General features: G+C 41.4%; 1 protein-coding gene across 1 annotated transcript in view; it reads left to right on the forward strand.

The window, feature by feature from the left end:
- The window catches only part of LOC117823642 (E3 ubiquitin-protein ligase TRIM9), a 92,484-nt gene extending 82,661 nt beyond the window's left edge, over positions 1-9,823 (forward strand). The window contains exons 9-12 of the mRNA XM_034698869.1: positions 3,611-3,735; positions 3,857-4,035; positions 7,642-7,804; positions 9,367-9,823. Coding sequence (XP_034554760.1) covers positions 3,611-3,735; positions 3,857-4,035; positions 7,642-7,804; positions 9,367-9,414 — 515 coding nt within the window. The 3' untranslated portion in view covers positions 9,415-9,823. The remainder of the gene's footprint in view (positions 1-3,610; positions 3,736-3,856; positions 4,036-7,641; positions 7,805-9,366) is intronic.
- The last annotated feature ends 2,189 nt before the right edge of the window (positions 9,824-12,012 follow it).

Here is a 12,012-nt window from a genome sequence, read left to right on the forward strand (position 1 = left end):
GTGTGGTGTGAGATAAAGTTGAATGTAGGCTGTGTCAGGTTCAACTTTTACATAACTACTCAACCGGTCAATGAATAATAATAAATAATAATTATAATTTTATTAATAGAGGACTTTCAAAACCAAGTTACAAATGGCAAGATAAAGAAATAAAACACATTTTTAAAAGACTTATAGAGAAAGATACACCCAACATACAGCAAACAGCAATAAAACAAAGAGCAAGTTTTGCTGCACATGCATCCAGTCACAACAGTCTTTATATAATTCATACACTCTGGAAAAATGAATATGTTTTGAGTTTTTTTTTAAAAGTAGAGACAGTTATTATGGACCTTAGGTCAGCAGGCAGTTTGTTCCAAAGAGAAGGACCACAGTAGCTGAAGGCCCCATCACCAGACTTTGATTTGACTCTGGGTATGGTTAAAAGTCTTCCACCTGCTGACCTAAGGATCCGGGTCGGGTTATACAAAATGGTATAAACTCAAATAAAATAAAATACAATTCAGATAATATCAGGAAAGGCTTGACGATAAAAGTAAGTTTTAAGAAGAGATTAAAAAAAGATCACTGACTCAGCAAAGACATGTGGACATTAAAGGGAAGGAGAACCGACAGCTGGTGGTGCTAGCTCTGCTAATGGTAGCCACACTTGGCAAACTACCTTGTCACCTGCAGACTTCATGATCCCATGTTTAATAAATGCTAAATAAAGTGTTTTCTTACCTTAAGACTAGTCGGTTGGTCAGAATTTCAATTTCCATTTAGACGCCTAGTACATTTGGTTGATTCTCAGCTTCCTTATTTTAAAACTCTGCATTTAATATTTTCATAGTTTATGATGGCTTTTCCGTCTGCTAAATGACATTGTAATGTAAAAACAGGTTTTAACTCATGTAAACAAAATAAACACATATATACACAAAATAAGTTTAAGGGGGAGAAAAAGGTGAACAGGTTGTTTATCAAGAGAGTTGAAGAAGAATGGGAGAGAAAAGGAAGTGAAAGTGAGAATTTCAGAAGACATGAGAAGAGTACTAAAGAGAAGAAAGAAGAGGACATGTCAGGAAACAAAGTGAGGAAAGAGGTGAACACTGAGAAGAAAGAAGAGAGAGGGAAACAAAAGTTGAGAAGAAGAAAGGAATGAAATGAGAAGTATTAACAAAGGAAGAATACGAAAGAAAGAAATGGAATAAAACAAAGTACAAGGGAATGGTGGAAATGAGGGAAGGAAAAGAAAAGAAAGGAGATAAGGAAGGGAAAGAAGAGCAAATGGAAGGAGGAGAGGAGGCAATGAGAAAAGGGAAATACGGAAAAAAGGAGGACAGTAATGAAGGAAATAAATGAAAAGAAAAGAGAAGAGATAAGGAAAGAAGGAAGGAAGGGAAAGAAGAGTAAATGGAAGGAGAGGCAATGTGAAAGGAAAATGTGGAAATGGTATTGAAGGAGAGGAAAGAAAGGAAAAGAGTAAAAAGGGAAAAAAGAAGGGAGGGATTTCACAAGTTTAAAGGAAAGGAAAGGAAAAAAGGAAAGGGTAGAAAAAGGAGGAAGGAAAAAGTGATAGGAAGGTGGAGAGGAATAGAAATGCGGATGGAGACGAAGAGAAGAGGGTGGAGGAGAAAAAGGGGAGAAGGGGACAATGGCAAAATCTTCCAAAAAACAGCAGTGGGATGAGAATGAAGAGTTTTCCCACATTCACACACACACACACGCACACACACACACACTCAGCTGCAGTAACAATGGGCATTTGTCTGTTTTCTGACTGATAACTGTTCATCCCTTCGTGCCCTCTGTTTCCTTTTCTCCACTGTTATTCTTTCTGCCTCCTCGCCCTCTTTTCTCTCTCTCCCTCTCCAGACATTGTTCCCTCATTCTCTTCCTCCTTCGGCACTCTAGCTTCTCCGTTCAGTTATAAGGGGGAGGGAAATTATGGGATGTGACTCCTGTTGGCATGACATGTAAAAAAAAGAAAAAACAAAGGCTGCAAAACAAACAGTGATTTGAGGTTTTCAGGATTGTTGGTGTAATTGTGTGAGTAAATATTGGATGTGTGACGGCTCATTCAGGGAGGCAACATGAGGTTGTTGCTCAAAGATGGAGCACGTCTGTCCTCGGGCCTGGGTAGTAAATGTGCCCCAGATGCTTGTGTGTGTGTGTGTGTGTGTGTGTGTGTGTGTGTGTGTGTGTGTGTGCACTCGTGTATCCATCTTTGTGAGGACTTACTTACTTGAGGAAGAGGACACTTGAGCTTTGCAGGATGTTGGAGGTCTTGGTTTTAATGATGTTATGGTCTCAAGGACTGCAGTATTAATTTTGGCGGCTATTTTAGATTTAGTCTTAGTCTTTAGATGAAATTGCCTGTTAGCTTTAGTCTCATTTTAGTCTTTTCAGCCCTGTATAGTTTTAGTCTAGTTTTAGTCGATGGAAACACAAAACATTTTAGTCTTTAATTTTTGCTGAAACATCTTCACTCCTCAAATAATGAATGTAGTCGATCAGATATCGGTAACAGGGTTATACCATATGTTAAAATCGTCAACATTTCACTCCTTTAACACTTTTGCTTATGTAATATCTTAAGTTAAATCATTCAGCCTGTCCCTACAAAAAATTCAAAAGAAAATGTTCTTTTTTTCCCATATCTTTTTATTAGATTTTTGCAGACAGTACAAAAAGATGTCACACCAGAGTGAGAATAAGTCAGAGTATCTACATAGAATAGAACAAAAATCCCCAATTAAACAGAAAAACAAGACAAACAAAACAATAGAAAATAAATCCCCATTACCCTGCCAACCCTCACCCTCCAAGCTTCTTAAGGTAGTTGTCCATTAGCGACCGTCTTATTATTACAAGCAGACACAGAACATACATAAGTATAAATACATACAGTTCAACAGTTAGTAAAATTGATAACTACGAAAATAAATAAATAAATAAATAAAAACAAGAAAGAATAGATAAATAAAAGGGGGGAAAAGAAAACATTCTTGATGTGACCACTGTGACTGTATTTTGATTCTCTTGATTCATAGAAAAATGCCATGAAAGGACTGTATTGCACATTTACGACGGTCCCTCAATATACTTGCAGTGACAGGCGCACTGGACAGACAGACAGACAGTCAGTTCATGGCACTCTGAAATGCATCTGCATCTTTGATGACTAGGAGTTGATCAAAACTTAATAAATCACCAAACTGGATTAAACCAAGCTCTAGATGCAGAGCTTTTTACAGTAAAGGCGGCAAAAACAGCAAACATCAAACATTAAACAGACGTCCCCCGGTTGTGTTTTTGTCACTAACGCACCCCGGGGGTAAAAATCCTCAATGAAGATGAGACAGATGCATGGAGGTGGGGAGAGCTGGTTCATACAGCACACCTGCTGAAGGTAGTGACTGAGCTAACACTGTGCCTCTCAAATAATAACTCAGCCTGTCACAGGAATGCATCACTTTTTATCTTTAAGATTAGACGCACAGTGGGGGAAACATGGATTTTGAATGTCCAGCGGTCGGCCACTAATGTTTTATTGTATTGTCATCGTCTCGATAACAAAATCAAAACATACATTTGTCAGACTGTGTGTTTCTCCTTCCTGCAGTGGCATGGTTCACCTTTGACCCCACCACAGCTCACCGGGACATCGTTCTGACCAATGAAAACCACACTGTCTCCTGTAACAGCTACGATGACCGCGTGGTTCTGGGAACTGCTGCTTTTTCCAAAGTAAACACACACGATCCATCCAGACTCGTCTGATCTGTTATTGATTTCTTCTCCGGGTCATGTCACAAGTTTGTAGCCTTTTTTCACTCATGGATTGATTTTGTCTATTTTCAAATCTCAGGGCACTCACTACTGGGAGGTCTGCATCGATCGCTACGATAACCATCCGGACCCTGCGTTCGGCGTGGCGAGGATCAACACCATGAAAGACATGATGCTCGGGAAAGACGACAAAGCGTGGGCCATGTATGTGGACAACAACCGCTCCTGGTTCATGCACAACAACTCCCACACTAACAGGTAGGTGTGTGTTTCTGGAGACTCAATGGAAGCCTGCACAACATGAAAAATATATGCAACGTGTTGAACAATAAGTGCAATAAATAGACAAGTATATATGATCTATAACTGCCAGTCAGCTGCTCTTCGTCTGTAACGCAACACCTGAGTCCCTCCTGAATCCAAAGTGAGTCATCAAGCAGTTTTTTTCCAACACCAATCAATCCAAAGGCAGCTTATCGCTTAAGCTTCGTCTGACTGCATCAAAATGGTGTGAAAGCACGGCCATTATGTCCAGGCCTCCATCCAACACTTTAAACGTAGGCATGCTGAGTGAGAAAGCAAAGCAGGGTTTTTTTTCAATAACTTAGATGATTACTCATACTTTCATAAATGTGGTTTAACAACCGTTTGCATCACATTATTCCCATAAAACAAGCCTTATGGGATAGGAAAAGTCTGTTTTCTCTTAATATGCAGGTTTTTTCCAATTAAAAGACAGCTTAAACTCTTCATTAGATTCATCAGAGTGGTGGTAATCAATGAAAACATACAACAAACATCAGGAGACCAACAGCAGACAACAGAGAGCACCTTTCCCTGGTTTTATTACACCTACAAATAGTCACAGCTAGGTGCAACAGTAAGTGCTCTCACATGGGGTGCAGGTTTGGCTTAGTGTGAAGGCTGCTTGGCCTTCCCTTGAGCAGAGGTGAAACAAACACAGGAATTTGCATAGTTTTAAAACCCTTACTGGAAAGCTACCCACCTACACTGAAAACTTGTTGGAGTGGCATTATGGATCCTTGCTCTTCTGATTAGCTCGTTCTGAAGGCCCCTCAAGTTTATGCTAAACTCTGTAGGTCAGCATTCTCCATTGATGCCCCTAAATCATTGAATACCCTCCAACAGACTTTAAAGTTGATATCTATTCCCTCTTCTGTAGAGTTTAAGACTTTGATCACAGGACTCAGTCTGATCTCATCTTAATCCACCATGAGCAGAGCACTTTGCAGCATTTAGCAAGTTACAGCGGCAAGGACAAACTTCCTTTAACAGGCAGAAACCTCCAGCAGGACCAGACTCATGTTAGACACACATCTGCTGAGACGGTGTTGGAGAGAGGGATAGAGGAAGATGAAGAGAGAGAGAGATGATAGTGATGAGATGGGTAGTAGTAGTTGTAGCCGCTGGAGTCTGGCACGTCCACAGCAGCAGAGATCCAGAGGAACCTACGAGACAAGGGAACTCAGGGACTCCAGAAAGGTCTATGGTTAGTAACCTTAATGGGTCAGGGAGAGATTAAGTAAGTGATGGGGTGAGAGAGGAGAGAGAGGGAAAGACAGGGTCCCAGTGTGTCAGTTCCCCGGCAGTCTAAGCCTATAGAAGCATAACTAAGAGCTGGTCTAAGCCTGAGCCAGCTCTAACTATAAGCTTTATCAAATCATGTGTTTGTTTTGTTGGTTCTGATGTGCCTGTGATCTTGGTGGCATTGGAAATGAGGGAAATCTCAATGTCCTTTCAGGAATAAAGAAAGGTTTTGAATTGAATTGAATTGAAGTGGAGCATCACTTCTTTTCTGACACAGTTACCGTCTATGACGTGTGGTCAAAAATAGTTGTCTTGGGTTTGTCTCCAAAGTAAACAAAAGAATGAGTGAGTCTGAAATAGCCCTTAAAATGCAAGAGTATCAGATTCATGCACTCTGCTGTGAACTGATTTGTTGTGCAGGATATTTCTCTAACTTTTAAATTGCGGGTTATAAAAATTCGTCTCAGATCTATTAATTTAAAAAATGCTAATGAATGCAGTCTTGTTGCATCGTTTTAATCATAATCCCTTTTATCTCTGACTCACTGAGGTTTCAGACTGCAGACCTGATGGCTGATTATGAAAGGTGAAACTGTTAAGGGAGTTGAATGCAAGTCCCGCATCAATTAAGACTTCACTCAAATAATTCATCAAGTTTCTACACTTTGCAAAGTTTGTTTTTTTTCCCCATTTGGCAACTGAAAAGTTTGCTTCACAGATTCAAATATCTTTCATAAATGATTTAATATCCAATAAATTAACCACTTAAAATTTCCAGCTTGTTTGCCACATAAAAACGAGTCCTCATCCTTTGACCGTATTTGCTCACTGCGCTGATGTGTCAATAAAAACAGTAGGAGACGGACCTCCTGCAGTACGCTCCATGTTTCCATTCAGTGATATGTTTTCAGCAGGAACTCTCTCCCTCACACACACACACACACACACACACACACACACACACACACACACACACACACACACACACACACAGCAGTGATGCGCACACACGGTGACAGTGGGACCTCAGGGGTTTCGTACAATACCGACGAACAAACACATCGGGGAGCAGCAGAAGAAGACATCAAAACATCTCTTCAGCATCTCTCTGAGTGTCACAGCCAAACTATCAAACACTCATTAAACTTTAATCTTAGTGGAAAATCTCTTTTCTTCAGGAGGAAAAAAGCAGAAAATATGAAAACTCTTTGAATTCATGCTTCTCCTTCAACCTCAAGTTCTCCCAGCCTGCAGATTTATTCACTGACGTCTCATTTATCATCTCATGGCAGTGTTTCATGTTGTTATTCATAACATATTGATTCCTTTAATTTTTCACAGAGTGCTGCCTCTCACTCGGGCATCGAGTGGTTGTGAACGTAGCTTGGAGAAATGTCGATTTTTGTATGCATGTATGTAGAGTTGGTTTCAAAACTTGGCTTCTGTGCAAAACCAAAACATCTGATTGTTTACGAATGTTTGTTTGCCTCTAATGGTCAGGCACATTCCTAGAACACTACGCTCCCAGCATGCAAGCCTGCTCGTTGTACCTAAAGTCTCTAAAAGTAGTATGGGAGGTCGAGCCTTCAGTAATCAGTCCCCTCTCCCTTGGAATCATCTACCAGTCAGGGCCCCCGAGGCAGACACCCTCTCTACTTTTAAGATTAGGCTTAAAACTTTCCTTTTTTGATAAAGCTTATAGTTAGAGCTGGCTCAGGCTTGGACCAGCTCTTAGTTATGCTGCTATGGCTTAAACACACTTGGATCCTTTCTCTCAACCTTGGACTTACTTTAACTCTCTCTGTCCCATTAAAGTTACTAACCATAGACCTTTCTGGAGTCCCTGAGCTCCCTTGTCTCCTAGGTTCCTCGAAGTATCTGCCATAGACTCCAACTGCTACAACTACTACTACCCATCTCACCACTATCATCTCTCTCTCTCTTCATCTCCCTCTATCCCTCTCTCCAACTCGGTCTCAGCAGATGTGTGTCTAACATGAGTCTGGTCCTGCTGGAGGTTTCTGCCTGTTAAAGGAAGTTTGTCCTTGCCACTGTAACTTGCTAAATGCTGCAAAGTGCTCTGCTCATGGTGGATTAAGATGAGATCAGACTGAGTCCTGTCTGTAAAATGGGACTACGTCGGTCTTAGACCTGCTCTGTTTGTTTAAGTGGGCTAACCTGCTTACCTGTACAGGGTGTACACTGCCGGGATAGGCTCCAACCTATCCTGAGGTGTTATAGATGATGGATGGATTGTACATGGCCACTAATCAAATAAATAACACTTGTTTTGTGTGTGTGTTCGTGTGTGAGTAGGGCGGAGGGAGGCATCGCTAAGGGCGCGACCGTGGGCATCCTGCTGGATCTGACCAAACACACTCTGACCTTCTTCGTCAACAAGCAGCAGCACGGACCCACCGCCTTCGAGAGCCTGGAAGGGGTCTTTGTACCCGCTGTCAGCCTCAACAGAAATGTACAGGTGAGTGTGTGTGACTGAGGCTAGGATGCATTGTTTAGAGTGAAACTGGAGTGACAGGAAAGTTTTACGAATAATGTGAAATACGTATTGGGTTAAAGGGTTCGTGGTTCTGCCTTTAACTGTTTTTCTTCATATATATCCAACAAGATCTTTCAGCCTCTTAATGAGCAACTCAACTTCTTCTTCTGCCCCTGTTCCCCGTGGTGTCCCCCAAGGTTCCCTACTCGGTCTTCTCCATCTATTTGCCTCTACTCAGCCACTTTATAGAAAAACACAACATTTCTTTTCACTGTTACGCAGACGATCTACAAATCTACATATCAGATTTGTGCACATTTTCTCCAGCTTAACAAGAACAAAACAGAAGTTATTTTATTTCTGGACACATAATTTGACTTGTAGTATTTCTTCTCATCTTAGCTCATTAGCCTCCTCTATAGATCCATAGCAAGAAACCTCAGAGTCATATTCTGTTCAGGTTTAAAGTTAAAGAAAAATCAATCATGCAGCTCCAAACATCTCCAAACTCAGATCAATTCCCTGCTCTTCTGACCTAGAATAAGTAAGCCATGCCTCTGTGCTTCCCACCTCGATTACTGCAACTCTTTGCACTTTGGTATCACTCAGTCTTGTTCATCCCGTCTCAAACTAGACCAAAATACAGCAGCAGAATTACTTTGTCACTTTACCAATAACTAACGTTATCTCAAGACGCTTTTACAAACAAAAGAGGTCTAGACCACTCTATGTCAAATTATGAACAGAGACCCAACACCAAGACTGGGTAGGACTCAGTCTCACCCCACCTTAATCCACCATGAGCATTGCAGCTCACAGTATTTAGCTAGTTACAGCGGCGAGGAAAAACTTCCTTTAACAGGCAGAAACCTCGAGCAGAACCAGACTCATGTTAGACAGCCATCTGTCTTGACCGAGTTGGGTCGAGATAGAGGAGAATAAGAGACAGAGGGAGTGGTAAAGAAATAAACCATACAGTAAGAGTAAATCCTTCAACAGGTAACACTTCACCGGCTGCCAAATTTAATTTAAAAATCCTGTTGGGTGTCTACGAGGCACTGGAAGGTTTGAAGCCCTCCTCCATCACAGAGCTCCTGTCCTCACATCACCTCATGTGTGTCAGAGATCATCGGACCAAAACCTGACATCTGTCCAGAGATCAAGCACAAAAAGTTTTTCCAATCAGGGCACAGATCTGTTCCCGCCACCATTTGATTCTCTCCCACTATTAAGGTCTTCAAGAGTCCTTTTAAAACCCAACTCTGCACCCTAGCTTTTAACTGCCTTTAACTAAACCAGCACAAATACAGAGGAGTAAATATCATCAACAAGGTTCAGAAAAACGAAGCATTCATTCAGCTCGGGTTAATGCAGCTGACACTATCATGTTTCATCTCAAGTGTGTGTAAAGTGTTTAAAAAACTCCCTCTGTCCCATGTGTTTCCCTCAATTAAAACCACAGCCAGGCTTTTCTGTCACCGGTGTGATTCTGTGTCACTGTGTCCTCAGTCATCAGTGTGTGTTTGCTCTGTGTGTTTGTGCAGGTCACCTTACTGACAGGCCTGGAGGTGCCAAAGAATATCAAACAGTAGAAGATCCGTCCCCCACTCCTGCGTCGCCCCCCTCCTGCGTGTCCTGGATATAAACCAACAATGTTACACACAGCTGGCTCCCACATGGACCTTTTTCCAGTCACATCAGACCTCCTCTCCCATCTTCTCAAGGTGCCCTCTGTTATGGATAAACTTCAGTGTGAAGCCCTGGAGTTAGAGAATAAATTTGGGTAAATATTTGCTACTAGTGCAAAATGAAGCGAGTGGAAATCAACACAGAGATGACTGGAGTTACTTTGGGTAGCCACACTTTTTTCATATCGCAGTTTGAGCCCAAGGAGCAACCTTAGGGGTTGTGAAATGAAGTGTACGTGCAGTTCCTCTGGTGTCCAGTAGGGGCCTGCTCAAAAAGCTAAGGACACCTCATTAGAGCCTATTTTAAAATGCCTGCAGAGTAAACATGTTTACAGTCTGGTTCAGAAACAGTTTGGAGAGTCTAGAGCTGATTTCTTATCCCTTAAAGCTCCTGTGAGGAACTTTCAGTTTGTGTTAATCTTTGGCGCCCCCTCTGGACAAAGTCTGTCACTGATTTTGTCTTCAATCACTCAATATTTATTTTATAAAGTGCCAAATCACAACAAACATTATCTAAAGACTCTTTACAAACAGTGTAGGTCTAGACCGTACTCTATAAAGACCCAACATCAAGACAGGATAAGATCCAGTCCCATCTTGCAGACAGGACTCAGTCTGATCTCATCTTAATCCACCATGAGCAGAGCACTTTGCAGCATTTAGCAAGTTACAGTGGCAAGGACAAACTTCCTTTAACAGGCAGAAACCTCCAGCAGGACCAGACTCATGTTAGACACACATCTGCTGAGACTGAGTTGGGGAAAAAAAGGCACCTACCTCTCCACCAGAGGTTTCGGACATTAAAAACGCCTACATATAAATAGTCCTACTTCTTGTTTGCTATTTCTAGGCTATAAAAAGACAGCAATATTAATTTCATTCTGTTTCATAGCCAATTAAAATTGCCTCACAGGAGATTTGAAAACTGCATAATTACACATAATGAGGGCAGAGCTGGTTTTAGTAACAGGTGGATGTGTTTTAGGTATTAGCCAGGTGGCCTCAACTCCAAATCCACCTCTTTAGCCAAAAGTTAGTTGAAAACGTTGATTACACTTCTTCAGACGCCAATGGACGCCATCTTTGGGACTACGTTCATGTTTGGGTTTCAGCCCTGTGAGTTGCAGGATACTTACAACCCTAATTAATCATCCCATTGTTTGTAATTATCAAAGAAAACACAGCCTGGAATAAAACACACAAAAAAATGTAGAGTGAAAGATTACATAGGAGAACTAAAGTAATCTCTCCTTAAATTAAAGATGGTGCTTTCAGAGGTACTCAAGAAATCTTTTAGCTACTAAAGTTCCCTCATTATTTTAAAGCCTCTGCAGTTTACTTAACTTGCTTCTACTTTGCTTGAAATATTTAAGATTGAATTCACATTCTTCTTATACCCCTCCTCGAGGCCGGAGACTTATTGACCGTCTCACTCTGACAGAATCAATTCAGATGCCAACGCTGTGCAATGAATAATGCTCTGCTATAAAACAAATTTCAATCGATGAAGTTTAATATATTCCAGTGGAAAACAACAACATAGTCGATTTAAAAAAGTCCACACAAACAAACCACCTTCAGGAGCCGACAGACTGAGGCAGAAACAGCTCGTTGTAAGTCTCCTCTCAGGTGTGTTTACAGCTCGCATCATTATTCTTGGAGAGTGTTTTGCTGTAGCTTCCGCGGCATTGCACGTTTTCTCACTCTCTGCGCGCCTTTTATCGCAGTCATGGCTCCAACAGCACCATTCTTCCCTTCTTTTCTTTCTCATACAAAGTGGCGTAAACATTGTTCATGAAAGAGGTTTACACACGGAGCTCAAGCTGGGGAAAGAAAGAATGAAGAGGCTCAGGTTCATTTCAGTTTCCAGCGATGTGACAGATGTGCACAGTGGCGGATGAGTGGACACCCTGCAGGAGAAGAAGTGCACAGTTTTGCGATGTGAAGCTATAATTGGATGCTGTTTTTGCCAGTCAGTGGTTTCGAGTGAGGGATTGGTGGTAATGGGTGTTATGCTGTAGTGGCATGTTGTTGTATGTTGGAGAAAGGAGGCAATTAGGGACACTTGGGTGCTCGCTGTTGGGTAGGATAGTATCGTTTTTAGACTCGGAACACAACTGTTGTTTTGGAAGAAATAGAGTTTAGTCATCTTGAGAGTTACTGATTGGTGAAAATTGCTCCCTTTAAATGGAGCCAGGCTTTTCCTACACTTTATGCAAATCCAAGCTGACCAGCTGCCAGGAGTAGCTTCACATTTCAGCCACAGACATGAGAAAAATGAGCATATCTCACTGAATGCCAAACTGTCTTTTAAAGTTCAAAGCAGAGTCAAACTGTTTCGTTTACATAAACATGTAGATATGGAGTCCTCTTTTTGGAAAATGCAAGTTATCAGAGGGTAATCATCAGCATATACGGACATAAGATGCATTTTGACCTTAAGTAACAGGCATTATTAGTTCCAGGAACTCCTCTTCAAGGAATTAAATTCAGAGGATTATG

The sequence above is a fragment of the Notolabrus celidotus genome, chromosome 13 (assembly GCF_009762535.1).
Source record: "Notolabrus celidotus isolate fNotCel1 chromosome 13, fNotCel1.pri, whole genome shotgun sequence".
NCBI classification, from domain to species: Eukaryota; Metazoa; Chordata; class Actinopteri; order Labriformes; family Labridae; genus Notolabrus; species Notolabrus celidotus.